Source organism: Engraulis encrasicolus, chromosome 18 (genome assembly GCF_034702125.1).
Source record: "Engraulis encrasicolus isolate BLACKSEA-1 chromosome 18, IST_EnEncr_1.0, whole genome shotgun sequence".
NCBI classification, from domain to species: domain Eukaryota; kingdom Metazoa; phylum Chordata; class Actinopteri; order Clupeiformes; family Engraulidae; genus Engraulis; species Engraulis encrasicolus.
Genome location: NC_085874.1, coordinates 2,958,748 through 2,974,560, shown reverse-complemented (window position 1 = coordinate 2,974,560; position 15,813 = coordinate 2,958,748). Strand labels below are relative to the sequence as shown.

The 15,813-nt window shown below is 41.6% G+C and overlaps 1 protein-coding gene across 1 annotated transcript in view; it reads left to right on the top strand.

Moving 5' to 3' along the window:
* The first annotated feature begins 514 nt into the window (after positions 1 to 514).
* LOC134468739 (hexosaminidase D-like) overlaps positions 515 to 15,813 on the top strand; it is a 27,316-nt gene continuing 12,017 nt past the window's right edge. Inside the window, exons 1-10 of the mRNA XM_063222614.1 lie at positions 515 to 634; positions 788 to 897; positions 1,586 to 1,673; positions 2,824 to 2,988; positions 4,135 to 4,318; positions 4,404 to 4,475; positions 4,650 to 4,854; positions 5,873 to 5,955; positions 6,629 to 6,704; positions 7,566 to 7,697. Of these exons, the coding sequence (XP_063078684.1) occupies positions 515 to 634; positions 788 to 897; positions 1,586 to 1,673; positions 2,824 to 2,988; positions 4,135 to 4,318; positions 4,404 to 4,475; positions 4,650 to 4,854; positions 5,873 to 5,955; positions 6,629 to 6,704; positions 7,566 to 7,697 (1,235 nt within the window). The remainder of the gene's footprint in view (positions 635 to 787; positions 898 to 1,585; positions 1,674 to 2,823; positions 2,989 to 4,134; positions 4,319 to 4,403; positions 4,476 to 4,649; positions 4,855 to 5,872; positions 5,956 to 6,628; positions 6,705 to 7,565; positions 7,698 to 15,813) is intronic.

Below are 15,813 nucleotides of genomic sequence, written 5' to 3'. Positions count from 1 at the left end.
CTATGCTTGCCTTGAGCTTTGCACCTGCCCCATGATTTTTCATAAAAATGCAATATACTGAATGAGTTTATCATTTGAGGTGACATTGTGAACGTCTTGTTAATGGTTCCAGGTGCAATAATGCTGACCCAAAAGAGGCTGAAGTTGCTTGTGACTGGTGTATTTGTGTGGCTCACGTTGACATATCTTTTTCGTGGGAGGTGAGTCAGAGTTCATCCTCTCAGGAAATTTAAGTTCTAGTCAAAACCAATTTCTCTCTCTAGAAGATATCATAAAGGCTCCTACTTGTCCATATGCCGAGATATTTTATGATTTTCAAAAGAAAAACAAAGATGTGGTGTTTTGTGTTCTGTTCTCCATACATATTTCTAGTACACCAAATATTTCTGAAAAGACAACTACCATAATTTCCGGCCCAACAAGTAAAGTACCTGGACGATTCTGGAAGAAAGACTTGTTGAATGGGAATGCAGTTAAACCAGAAGTACTCCTTAAAGGGCCACAGCCTAATAACATGGTTGCAGTAAAGTTGCCAAAGCCTGAGGAGAAGTTGCTAAATGGCACTGCGAATCCACAGCGCATAGTTCATTTAGATCTCAAAGGAGCTGCCCCAAAAGTGAAATACATGGAACAGGTAGGCGACATTGATGCTTCATGTACGTATGTATTCCTTCTCACAGTGCACCTTGGTGTGAGAAAAGAACAAATCATGTATATCCATGGCCACATAAACGAATAATTACATTGTCACTGTATTTTTCTCCCCATGCAATGACACCACACCCAGATCTTCCCTCTGTTCTCCTCCCTTGGAGCAACTGGAATTCTGGTGGAATATGAAGACATGTTTCCATATGACGGTAACCTTGGTATCCTCAGATCCACCTTTGCTTACAGGTCAGATGCTGTGTAAACAGGTGTTTTCCTCTTTACTAAGTAGTACCCAATGACCAACCTATCAACGTGTGATTCATTTTAAAATATGCTGGATGTTTTTAAATGATACTTGTAACCTCGTCAAAAAAAACATCGATTTACTGGGTTTATTCTGTCAGTAACCCACCTTTTCCTGTGACCACTGGCTCCCCATCAAGTCATACATCACCTACAAAGTCCTCCTCCTTACTTTCAAGTCCCTGCATGGTCTGGCACCCCACTACCTCACAAACCTCCTTCACCCCTATACCCACACAACATCACTGTGGTCTTCTTCCAAGGGCCAGATGCCATCCTTTGCACCAGACTCAAGGCCACCGTTGACAAAGCCTTCCATGTAGCTGCTCCATTCCTTTGGAACAATCTGCCAGCCGGCAACATTCAAATCGAAATGCCCCAAAACCTTAAAACACATATTTTCCTGGAGGTTCCACAAACACCCTACACACACATTCCTACACAGATACAATGTTAAGCAACCTTGGGTGCTTTGAAAGGTGCTATATAAAACAAACATATTATTTTCATTAATGAAGGGCTGAACGCAACTGGTTTAAGCCATAACAACAAAGATGAGGCTTTGGGATGGAGATGGCTTATGATGGTGCTTTGTGGTGTTTGAACTTGTCTTTTTTTTCTTTTTTAACAGTGTGGATGATATTGCAGAAATTAAAAGACTGGCAAAGATTAGTAATCTTGAGATTATACCACTAGTTCAAACATTTGGACACCTTGAGGTAAGATCATCAGGCCTTTCCATCTGTATACAGATCAGCTCATTTGAGCTCTTTAATGTTTTTCTTGTCTTTGTTCGTGCATAGGGCAATACAAACTACATAATTTTGAATCCTCTGTGTGCCTACACAGTATGTGTGTGTTTTTTTTAAACAATGAAACAGACTTAAAATGAGCAATTGTCTGAAACAGTAGGTGCAGTTTTAGATTGATTCCATGAAGAGAAGGTGAGATGCATCAGCCTACTAGCCTGATTTTCATCGGCTTTCAATTCTCTTTGACACTTGGTCTGACCAAGAGCATAACAATTAAAATTTCCCAGATGACATGGTTGACCTGCCTCCCTTAGTTTTCTAATGGTTTTATGCTTCCCGACAATGTGGGAGGAGTTCCTGATTTTTTTTTATAGCTCTTGGCCTGACTAGAAGCAACGCTGAAGGTGTTGCGTCACTAGGAGGGCACGGCCTGGCTATCAGCCTACATAGCACCCCAAATTTTTTCCATCAGTTTTTGGTCCATGACATAATACTTGGTTTAATTTGTTTCGAACCAGCTGGTTCGGTTTGATCTGCCTCAAACAGGTTCAAACTGGCTGGGTTCAATCGTAACAGCAACAGTATAATTTCTGGGTCATCCAACAATCTCCATTCTTACAGGTGCAAACATGATTAAACATGATTAAACCTGTTCAAACTGGTTTGGTTCATCCACTTCAAACGGCATCAAACCTGGTTTTAACCGGATTGAACCGATTCAAACAAGTTCAACTGTTTTGGTTCAATTCGCTGCAAACTGGTTCAATTCAAATTGGTTAAATAGTTAGGACTGGTTTCGTTCAAAACATTCTTTAGTTTGATGGTAAAGGGTCACTTTAACGGAATACAGGTAGCCTATTCATAATTTGTATCCTGAATTCCTGAATAATACTTAAATGGGAGGGTGACAGGTAGAAGATAGTCAATACTACTACATAGTAGTCTATCTCACCACATTGTGACCTCCATAGCCTTACTGCTGCTGGCCTGTACAGTGTATCTTAATGTCTTACATGTGTATCTTACATGTCTTACATATTACAGTGTTTCCTAATGTGTTTGTACAGTGCAGTACCAGACAGAAAGTCCTTAAATTCCCCCTGATTTTCTTTGACAGTTTGTTCTAAAGCATGAAAAATATGTGGGACTGAGGGAGGTGGAGGAGTTCCCCAACACCCTGAACCCACGCATCCCTCAGTCTCTGGAGCTGCTGAAGGAGATGCTCCAACAGGTCATGAAGCTACATCCAGAGGCCAAGCACTTCCACATCGGAAGTGACCAGGTCAGAATCACCTCTCAGGCCTGGCAGTGGCAAGCATGAGGAAGGGAAGGGAAATCTTATAATTTGGGCTGTAGCCTTTTTGCGCAAATGGGCTGACTGGCGAGCCTTTTTATTCCTTGCTGAAAACACATCATAACATTGCCATGACATTACAGAGGGCCTTAACCCTTTGGTGACAATGAAAAAGATTTTATTTCTATATCTAAACTGATTAAGACTTGGTCATTACAGTTTTGGTGACAATAAGGTCACCAAACCAGTTGCACAAACCAAGGCGTTGTATCAGCATTTTTAGTTTGTTCCGAACAGAAAAGGAATAGCAATATTTCCGTTTTTGTGCTCCACCATTAAATAGACGTTCCCAATTCTGGTTTCGTTTCAGTTCCATGTAGAATTATCTTACACACACCGCACTCTTCCGTCTTGTTGGTGGTATGGTATTGTCATACCAGTCCCTGCATTGTTTAAATAAAAAGAAAAGAACAAGAAAGAAGAAAAAACTGAGTGAGTTCCATGTAGAATTGTTTCCGTTTTTCGTTTTCATGCCTCGAAACTAGAAATGCACCGGATCCTGATTTTTAGGATCCTGGCGGATACCGGATCCACTGCTTAAGATCCTGCCTGATCCAGAACTAGATACCGGATCCTACAAAAGGGTTGAAACACATAACCTACTTGCACACGTGGGCCCTTTTTATTACGTTGGGTCAAACTATTTTTTAGACTCATTGGCTTACTGCCACACTGCCTGCAACGGCTGCTTCCAAAGGGCTTCACTCCATGCAACGATTGGGGTTGTGAAAGACTGACTGAAAAGCCTAGGCTATGTAAAAACTAGAGATGCACCAGATCCTCATTTTTAAGGATCCTACGGGATACCGGATTCACTGCTTAAGATCCTGCCAGACCCGGACCCTGTGAAAAACCCTATTATCCTGCTGGATCCAGAACCGGTGCATCTCTACTTGAAATGGTCTGAAGCCTTTGTTACAAACTTCATCATGACAACATTGCTATGACTTTACAGAGAGCCTTAAGTAATAAATTAAGACTTGGTCATTGCAAGTTTTGTGGCAATGAGGTAACAACAGAGGCTCTGCGCCAAAGGGGTTAAACTTTACATTTTCCTTTCGTTCTTCTCTGCAGGTGTTGGACTTAGGAATGAGCAAGGACTCCAAGCATGTGCCCCACAGCGGCGACAAGGACCTTGGGAAACTCTTCCTCAGTCACGTTGATGCCGTTGCCAAGTTCATGACCAAGACGTGGCCCGGTATAAAACTGCTCATGTGGGATGAAATGCTGAGGGAGATTAGCACAGATGTTTTGCAAGGTAAAGACTTCCTAAAGTCAGATTGCTGTTCATTGAGATTGGTAGCTTTGGACTGATGACCTGCTTCACAAACTTTTTTTTTCAGAATCAGGTTTGCCAAAACTTGTCACTCCAGTGGTCTCAAATTTTATGCCAGAGCTGGATAACACAGCAATAGGTATCTTCTTTCTTATAGCTTTTTAAAATTACATTTGTATATGTTGTTGAGGGGTTGTTACACTAATGGAGAACATATTTGTGCACAACAACATCAACAACATCATCATCATCAACAACAAAAACAACAGCTATAACCTGATTCTGCTAATGATGGTTTTCTTATTTTATTCAGGCAGCTGGATTTCTAAGTACCAAGCAGCAGGTTGCAAAGATGTGTGGTTTGCAAGTGCATTTAAAGGCGCAACGGCTGTGGACCAAATGTGGACCCAGTTTGGACCTCACCTTCGTAACCACTTGTCTTGGTTAAATATTGTGACGGCCATGCACAAATACCCACAGATATCTCTACAAGGCATTATGCTCACTGGATGGCAAAGGTAAAATAAAACACAACGACCAGTGTAAAGCTATTTGCTTGTGAAAATATTTTCTGCTATAGATGATTTTTCCCATGTCTGCTGGGGAATTATTAGCATTCTTCCCAACTGAGACAACTGAATGGGTCTTTGTAATACACAAACATCCATCTAATAATTATTTCACAATACTGGAGTGTATTATTTTTGGAACATCTTTTAAGGGTCTTTGTGCCTTTAGTTCAGTGTTTCTCAACAGGGGTGCCGGGGTAAATAAATGATGTAATATAATACATATTTGTTTAAATTCATAAGTTAATGCTAGTCAGTGGAGTCTTTCATCTGCCATTTACGTACAATTTAGTAAATGTAGGTCGCCCCAGTCAGCTGCAACTTCGAACGTAGGTTGTGTGATGTCTCCAAATGTGTTACTTTTCTACGCTTTTGTGGTATCGGATGCGATGCCATGTTACGGCTTGTTGGTTTGGGGTGCCTTGAAATTTTTCATGAATTGAAAGGGTGCCTCGCCTAAAAAAAGGTTGAGAAACACTGCCTTAGTTGACAGGATAGTGGAGAATAGACATGCAATGGGAGAGAGACATGGGGTAGGGTTGGGACCTGTGACTTGTGACTTGTGACATTTTATTAAGTTGTCTTTAAAGGGACCTCACTATGAACACAAATCAGAATTTCCCCATGCACTTTAGGCCTATATTGACGGTGTCCACCTTTACAACAGGCTCACCTTCACTAGGTCCCTTCAAAATGTAACTTTATTGTATTGCAAATGTAATTTCCAAGATTGCTTTAAAAACATGTCCTATTTCATGTGAAACTGCATAACTTACATAACTGCATAAATTACAATTACCGGTATATAGGGGGCTATATAAGACGGCCTCACAGGCCGTAAACGTCTCCCGGGCCATAGGTTCCTCAGTCATGCTGTGTGGTATGGGTGTGTTAGCGACACGCTGTGCCACAGCACCCGCAGTGAAGTGGTATATTCTGAATAATATAGTCCTTCCCTGTTTTGCAGGTATGACCACTTCAGTGTGCTGTGTGAGCTTCTCCCTGTTGGCATGCCTTCTCTAGGAGTCTGTCTCCAGACCTTGAAGCATGGTAGGTGAAAAGAAGACTAGCTGGTATTCCAAGAACACAGAACTGATAAACCTGACTAAGTTAACCTGCAGAACATGGTAGACCTGCTAGTAGCTAGCATACAGGTGTTATTTAGTTTAGAAAATGAGGACAAGCTTCTATTTGATGCTCAGCCTGGTTTACTTTTGAGCCAGGTTCTTGGAATACCCCCATGGCGGCTGTGTTGATTCAGCACTCAGAGAGTCAAATTTAAGTATCGTAGTGAGAAGACACTAAAGGGCTTAAAGCGCTCAGGAGACTTTGCAGGGTAATATTACTCAGGTGCTAGTCTGTACCGGGTGAAGTGTAAGTCCAAAAAGGGAAGGTATCGTAGTGTTGGGCCTTTTCTGGTGTTGAATTATCACTGCTCAATTTACTGTGTAAGAGAGTAACATGAGACAAGGAAGAATCACACTCACAATGGAAGAAATACAGTACTTAGTGTGTATCATTCAGTATACGAGGCTATTATTTATTGTAAAATATCCTCTCTCTCTCTCTGTGTGTGTGTGTGTGTGTGTGTGTGTGTGTGTGTGTGTGTGTGTGTGTGTCTGTGTGTGTGTGTGTGTGTGTGTGTGTGTGTGTGTGTGTGTGTGTGTGTGTGTGTGTGTGTGTGTGTGTGTGTGTGTGTGTGTGTGTGTGTGTGTGTGTTCAGGGTCCTTTAATGAGAAAGCCCAGGCAGAGGTTCGCCATATCTTGGGCTGTGAAATAAAGCTGGACAAAGAACTTTGGTATGCTAAAAACCCTTTCATGCAGAAACCCCAATTAGCCCCATAATCTGGTACTAAAGACTCTGTAATAGCATAACAGCGTTGTGGCAGATTGAGTTTGTTTTTAGCAATGAGTCGGATAGCGATCCCATGTGCAACAAAAGGCTACACAACGGCAGTGCACTAGTCTAAAAAAGTTCCCATTGTTGATGATTATCTTGGCTGGAGGACAACTAATCAATTCTCATGTTTTCAGTTCTGGCAACGATGCCTTTCCTGGGGCAACAGTGTACCATCTGGTGAACCACGTCCACATGGATTTCAAATTATCCATAGAAGATCTCATACAGCAGTCGTATGTGGTTTTTTTGTCTGTTAACATTCCCTTTTTTCTTTTTTACAAAGAAAAGTGTTGATTTACACTTTGTTTTACCCTTTCTGATACATTAATTACATATAGAGTAACAAAGTGTAACCAAATGTACATTATTATGTGCATTTTACATAAGGATCAGGGTTAGGTATGTACATTGACAGTACATAATCTTACACGTTCATACAGTACATGTAGCTGCACTAAAAGAGACCATAATGTAAAGTCTCCCCCATTGTTTGTTTTTATATATATTTTATATATATTTTTTCACAGCTGTGTTTATTGCTACATCCGTTTAATCCATTTTTCCGGTCTGTGCCACAGCCAACTGACTGGGCATTTCAGTCGTTACCACAGGAAGTACAACTTTGGGAATCCACGGAATCTAGCCATGTTCCAAACCCATCTAAAAAGGTTAGTAAGTTACCTTAGGCTAAAGTGGGTTCATCATCATGCTTGTTGTGCCTTCATATAGTTGTGTGATTGTTTCGGTTTTGTATCCACAGGACTAAGGTCAAGTGGGACACAGTGATACAGAAACTCCGCTCTGAATTGGAGGCCATCTATTACCCTGACACGGTGGAGGAATGGATGGAGGAAAACGTCAACTACGAAATGAACCAGCTGCGGATGATGGCGCAAGATGCCCAGCGCATAACTGAACGCCGTGGCCTTTTAAAGTCGATGAATGTTTCTTCTTAGTTCAGGAGGAGACCCATGGATGGATTGACAGCTGTCTTACCTTCTCCCCCAGCTTCTCACAAATCGAATCCTTCTTGCCATTCACCTGTCATGCGTGAAGGCTTCTCAAATTGTCCCACCTCCTCCCCCTACTCCTCCATTGCACTGGGGGTCGTACTCAATTTTCCTTCTTTACGGGGTGCAAGCAGATCTCATCCCTCATGACCTTTGCTTAAAGCTGCCTGAGACTGAGGCCAGCTAATATAGGCCTTGGCCTATGACACACATGCCTTACTGTATACCAAGCACTCGAGGGGCGAACTAGGGAAAAACTGCAGGAGGAGTGTGAGCAGCTCATCTCGAGTGGAGGGCACAAGTTCTTGGTCTGAGTGGCAGAGTTCACCTCAAGTCATTCAGTCTGAGGCCACATGCTTTTTTCAGATCCATGTGCATATACCGGAGACGTTCCGTTAGAATGAAAAGAATCTTTGCATATACCCTGCAAAGTATACAAGACTCCCAAGTTGTTTCCAGTTGGACCTTGGAAGGAGCAAACATGCTGCAGTCAAGAAAACTTGTTACAAAATCAGAGGCACCTCCTGTATCAATTTGCCTGAAGCAAAGGAGGATGATTGAACAGAAGATTGCATGAGACAATGTGGACTATTTTGATTTATCCAAGATACCTACCTGTACTTAAAAATGATATGTTACTCTCAGACCAATACTGTTTGTGATGAATTTTGCCTTGCTGGACTTGTGAGTGCTTTCTCACGTGAAGTCCTGACAATTGGTCGCATCTTGGCAGCCTCCAGAGCTGACGTGTGAATGTGTAGACATATGTGTGTAGCCTATGTGTATTTTAAAGTGTATTTTAGTCAACTGTACACGTTTGGGCTAGTTGTGACATTATGCTATGTAAATAAATACATTTTTGATTGATTTAATTGATCGATCAAAACCACATAAAGACTACAAGTGAAGATTGGGTGTGCCAATACTGAGTTTCTTGAGGAAACCAAACCCAACACCAGCGACTTGACAGTTGCACAGAGACGTGACCAGGGTAAAATAGAACGAAGAAAATGTATCGGTAATGTTGTATACATTACAAGACACAATATACAAGAGGTTTTATTGTCATGCACTCATGAATTGCATTCATGAACAATGCTTTTTATTCTGCTCAAAAAGGCCTAAAACAAAAGCAATCATTTATTGCAGACAAGTCTCAATAAAAGTAGGTAGGTTACAAAAAGAGAAATGAAGAAAGAAGGAGCAGTGACTCTTGCACATGGTGTTTCATGGCAGGTAAGCAATCTAATCAGTGCTTAATTTGTAAATCACAAGGTACCGGAACGCAAAACACATATGGCATCACAGCGACGATGAGTTGGACAGAGGTCCCGGAACGCACAGAAAAACTATTATTACGCAAACAAATAAAAACGGGAAAAAATTAGATGCAATTCCCTGCATTTTAACGACATTGAGTCCCATGTCAGCTCATATCCATACTTTTGTTTCTTAATACAAGGGACGGTTGGCGATCCAATGGCTATTTTAAACAACAGCCATAGCCTATTAAATGCTGTAATGACAACAACAAATATTTTTTGTTTGATCGCTAACTTTATGCTTAGTAGTTTCGTGCAGTGCATGGAAATTATGCTTTCCCCATGAGGTGAAAAGAAACCGAAGCGGTCTTCTACTAGTCTACCTATTGAAAGGACAGTGCATGGCTGTCCAATTCATATCCTTTCCCGTATTCACACAACGTTGGCATAGGCCTATTAAACGTTAAATCCACGCTTTGTTGGCGACTTTGTTGCATATAATTTGGCTAATCCGCATGTGCTGCTGTGATATGCCACTTCACTGTTTCAACGGCTCGCGCACTGATGGTAAGCGAGCTGCGATTTTCAGGGCTCGCGCACTGATGGTAAGCGAGCGGCGATTTTCCCGGTAGACTTGGCTTTTCACACTGACTGTCTGCTCGCGCTACGGTCCGGTTGAAAATCCCTCCGACCAATGTTTTATTTGGAGCGTGTAGGCCCTATTTGAATGAAATAGGCCTATCACCTTGTCTTTGCTGTTTTCGTGCTCAACTTGACTTGTAAGCAACTGTCTGGTCTTGGGAGAGAAGGAAACGCGCGCACACATGCTGAGCGCTCGCCAGCCGAGGAAGATCTCATCCTGTCACCCAGGCTGTCTTTTTCGCTAGGCTACATGACTGATCAATGCACCAAACGCAGCCCAGGTGCCACTAGAAATTAGTATGTCCAAAACCTTGTGTGCCGACCAAAATTTGAACTTTTAAACAATGTTTGGCACAGCCAGGCTTTCCATCTCATCCGCGCATATGAACAAACAACGAGAGAGGGGCAACTTCACGTAGCCTACATTTAGTCAGTAGGGACGGGAGTATAGTAGGGATGGAAATGTAGTCTAGTAGATCTATAGATTCTTAATGTATGGGACAAGCAGTAGGCTACCAATTGCGCTTCCCCCACCAAAATAGCCACGCAAACGCTGGACTTCTCCTACTGCAATAAAAGTGGGGAGGTCGCGACTTTCGTCTTGAATGTTGCTAAATTTTAACTTGGCCTCCTCCATGCTTGCAGACCCCAAAAGTCCCCAAAAGCACTTCAGAATCCTCTCCCTTTCACTCAAACAAACACACTCTCTTACACTAGTTTTGTGAGATGGCTTTGTTTTCCATTGGAAATCCAATATGTCGAATAATTAACTTACATGCCCGTGCGTCGCGACGATAAAATATGTCGATAGTTTTTTTTCAGTCGGTGCGCGTTGCCTTCAGCTCTACCATATTGTAACGGTGCAGCCGACTGTAGGCTATTTTTAAGTTTTAAAGGTTATGAGTTGGGCGTCAGGCAGCAATACGACTGCCTTGGTTTAGCCTTTACCTTTCCAAATATGAATAAAAAAACACTGACCAAGAAATAACTTAGATCAACACAACGAACATCTTTTCTCATTTTTTAAGTAGGCTAGTGCACTTTTGCAAACCCTTGTTTGCAGACTTGCGCGCTCGGTCTCAATTTGGAACAGCGCACATCAGTGTCTGGCTTTAGCATTCAGAAATGATGGTCTTCTCTGCGCGCACACTTCATGGTTCCTTCTCGCTTGCTCACTCGGCTTGTGGTTGTTGCGATCCTGACAGTCTCAACCCCAATTTAGGCCTATAGGCTGCTCGGTGAGATGGGAAATGTAGCGAACATGGGGTAATGCTGCGCTCTCACTCCTGAGGAGGCAGAGATAGTCCGTTACAATATAGTAGCCTCTATATATTTTTTTTATTCATTCACGAGAGGTTCCGGATCAGCCATAATAAGTCCCGGAACACAGGGGGGTCAAAATTACGAGGTGGGGGATCCTGTTCCGGCATGATCCGGCTCAAATTAAGCACTGTATATAATGCCTGAGGGATGAAACTGTTCCTGGTTTGGAAGTGCATGGTAATAGGGAGTGAAGGTGAAGTGATGGTGATGGTATAGGGTGAAGTGTATGTGACTGGGGGTGGGATGGATACTATATGATGCATTTGGTCATCCTTGTACATTGTACATTGTATGCTGTTTGTACGCACAGACGTAGTCGTGCACAGATAGGGACGAGGTGGTGCTAAAGCACCTGTGACCTGCTCCTTTTTTCTGTAGGCTACTGGACTAAAATGCCCTTTTTGAATGTTCTTTTTTTGTCATTTTTTGTGACAATGTTCTGTGGTCTATGTCAGTGGTTCTTAACCTGGGGTGCGGGCACCCCCTGGGGGTGCGCCAGATATTTCAGGGGGTGCGTGGAATTTTCACGAATTCTGCTTGCGAACATTATAATTAGGCCAACTCAAGACCAAATGAAAAAATGTTTTGGTCCCCTGTAAAGAGATTAAGGTATTGATTAATGTCTCAAGCAAGAATCATTGTAATTAATCACTTAAATCAGTTTTTAGTGCGTATACACGTGTAGACGTTTGGGATGGGGGTGCGCGGCTTGTCTTGGGCACAGGTAAGGGGGTGCGTTAAGAAAAAAGGTTAAGAACCACTGGGCTATGTTGACATGATCAGGTGACAGTAATGCCCTGATACAGCCTCTATAGCCTAGTGAGGCTGACGGAAGTTCCACATGCCACCTGCCCCTCCCCTGGAGCACCTGCCCCCAAAATGGGCATGCCACTGACTATTCTACCTTGGAATTTTTGTGTGATAATTTTGTAATTGGATTTAAACTAATTAGACTAATACAAAACAGAAAATGTTATCCGAAATGCATTCAGTGAAAATGTTATTTAGGCCTACATTGTTAATAATAATGCTTATGGCAATATTTATTTCAGAATGTTTTTTTTAACTGTGGAACAGTTGAGGCTCTACTGCTCTGTATTCTGTAAATAGCAAAACAAAAAAAAAACCCATCACAACACACACAATCCAACTTTTTGTTATCAAAATGTTGACACAGGTGGCTAAGCAGAATTACAAAATTAAACATCGAAAAACACATATGGTGCTCTTTCACCAACAGTTTCCAGCATGTTTCTCATCTCAAATGCAGTGTTAGGTCAAAGTACAATGGTTACTAATACAAACACAGATCCACTCTGTTTAGAATAAAAAAAGAAATGTAATTAGGGCTGTGCATGGTATCATGATATGCTTATGATAGACTTGTACTACCACGCTCCAAATTATTATGCAAATAACACATTTCACTGTTTTTCCTGAATAATCAATAATAATAATAGTAATAATAATAATAATAACAATAACAATAATAATAGTAATAATAATAATAAAAGTCATCATAATTTTCAAGTCATCAACCGTTACAAATCAAATGTTTTTGAGTGAACATCAGAATACTAGGCTACTGGTTATCAGCCATATAGTGTACTGCATGTGTGACTAGAATAATTTCCTTCAAAATCGATGTTTGAGTAGGCCTACTTGACCCATGCTGTCTTGGTGATTTCCAAGCAGCACAATATCCTTATGAATATAACATGAAGCTTACACGTGTGCTTGGAGAGCTATGTTCTCTCATATGAACTCCCAGTAGCAGCAGTGACTTTGAAGGTACTCTACACCTTTGAGACCTGAGGCACTTTCAACACCTGCTTGAAGTGTTACACATTTGGCAACATTCTTATACTGTATGCAGCACAGCATGCTGTGAAACAATAACACATGGTGATGCAACAGTAGCCTATGCAATTTCCCAAATACACAGAGCCTTTGATGGCACTCAAGGTGACCAAGGTGACCAATTTCTTATTCTTCTGGAAAATCCTCTTCTCTCTCACCCTTAGTCATATTCATAATATTCATATGTGAAACCAGGAGCAAATTATTATTCAAAGCAACTGCTATTCCATCACATCTAAATCTCGTCTCCTCTTCTAAGCCACACAGAGTACAGAACTCATCACTGTAGTCCCGGCTCACCCACTAGCCCTCTCAGACACATCAAGACTCTGTCACCTGTGTGTGTGTGTGTGTGTGTGCGTGCCTGCGTGCGTGCGTGCGTGTGTGCGTGAGTGAGTGACTGAGTGACTGAGTGCGTGAGTGAGAGAGAGCGTGTGTGTGTGTGCATGCACGTGCATATCTGCTCTCTCTCTCTCTCTCTCTCTCTCTCTCTCTCTCTCTCTCTCTTTCTGTATGTGTGTGTGTGTGTAGGCCTACATGTTCGGCTGAATGGTGCTCTAGTTGCCTGTCTTGCCTGTCGCTCACCATTAGAGTATCTCCATAGCTGATGGATCAGTGCAGTGTGACAAATGCCTGTGTGTTTGGTGCTAAACAATGTGCAATGACAAAAACCCAAACAAACAGTAACGCACGCACGCACACACACACGCGCACACTGGATGCATTTCTCCAACTTCCTTTGTTCTGGGATGAAGTAGACGAAAGCTTCAGTTCAGGTGACCATTGCAACACTGCTCATAGCCAAAGGACTTTGAAGAAATTAATTTTCTGTATTTATCACAAATGTATAATGGTGTTGAGGTGTTGAATTGGGCTTTGAGGAAATGCAGACAGAGGCATAAAAAAGACCTCTCATAATCACTTTTATTGTCTGAGTACACTTATGTACTGTACGTCCCAAAAAACTGTAGCTCAGAAAACCCCAACATATACAGTATATCACGAAAGTGAATACACCCCTCACAGTTTTGCAGATTTTTGAGTATATCTTTTCATAGGAAAGCATTACAGAAATTTAACTTTGACACAATGATTAGTGACCTTTTAACAACATATTTAACCACTTAAATTTCTTGTTCACTCAGAAAAAAACAAAATACAGCCATTAATGTTTGAACATGTACTCACAAAAGTGAGTACACCCCAGATTAAAATCCGGTAGAGAAGGGGCTATGTTGGCTCGAATCGTCTCGAAATGAAACGAAATGAAAAGGGATGACAAGGGAGGTCATCAGTGTGCGTTTCAACTTTTCTTTGCATTGAACTTTTACATTTTGAGTCTGCATCTGGCTTGAATAGATTAGTGTGAGATTTGAATGCAATCCTATGGAGAATATCATGATCTGCTTCTGTAGTCACAGTGCATGTTGACATGCATGTTTCTTTTAGGTGTATTTCAGATTGCCAATGTTGACAGCATTCATGCATCCCCAAACCATGTCAGTCCCACTACCATGCTTGACTATTGAGAGGATACACCTTTTTTGTAAAACTCACTTGTTTACCACCACACATGCTTGACACCATCGAAAGCAAATTTGTTTATCTTGGTCTCTTCAGATCACACGACATGGTTCCAGTGATCCATATCCTTGGCCTGTTCATCTCTCTTGAGAGATGAGATGTTTTATTCTGACTGAACAAGAAATTTAAGCGGTTAAATATGTTGTTAAAAGGTCACTAATCATTGTGTCAAAGTGAAATTTCTGTAATGCTTTCCGATGAAAAGATATACTCAAAAATCTGCAAAACTGTGAGGGGTGTATTCACTTTCGTGATATACTGTAGCATATAGGAGTAGGCATATATTATGTAGGCCTACATAATATATTGTATATTGACTCTATTGTACAATAGCGACAGCAACATACATTTTGGCACCTAATACAAGCAATTCACAGGCAAATACTCGATAACAATAATGCCCCTCATGTCCTCCTGATACTGCATGTTGTGTAAATGCTGAGTATGCTGTTACCAGTGTGGGCATTTACTGCTCTCTTACTCCAGAGGGCAATGTTACATAAGCATTGGAACGAATTGCGCTGGAGAGGAGCGGAGAGGAGAGGAGAGGAGAGGAGCGGAGAGGAGAGGAGAGGAGAGGAGAGGAGCGGATGGCTGCAAATCATTTCTCCAAACTTGCACACTTTCCTCTGTCCTTAAACTTTGTGCCCTGTTGTCGACCTGGGTAAACTCTGTTTTATATGGGAGGTTATTTAACATTCAAAATATATACTATACGTTCTATGTCTGAAAAACATGGACACAAGGACATTTATCTATGTTTCAACGTTGGTTTGACAACACAACATGTTTTCAGATAAGGCTTACTTATTCAGGTATCACTTGTGTTTGAAGGATTGTTGTTCTCCAGTCTTGGATGCCAACATGCATTTCAAGTTCAATTGGTTTCAGCAGGAGAGGACATTTAAAGCACTACAATTGTTAGGCCTAGGGCTATACTGTATTACACGTGGTTACATGTACGGTATAAGCACTGAAAAGCAACTGTAACATTAAGTGGTGCGAAAAAGTTTTATTTGATGATGCATTATGTCACAAAGGGCACCATATCATTTTATTGGAAAGCGATTCACAAGTTGTTTCTTGCACATTTATCATGTGACAAGTCAAACTCCTCTTTTATTTATAAACTGCAGATGTTACACTTCCATGCAGAGGGGTACGGTTTGTGTGTGTGTTTATTATCTCTTTCAGTGGTACTGAAGGGGCAGCTGTGGCCTAGGGGCTAGGGAGTTGGTATTTCAATCTGGGGGTTCTGGGTTTGAATCCCACCTGATCATCCATGGCTGAAGTGCACTTGAGCAAGGCACCTAACCCCTCATTGCAT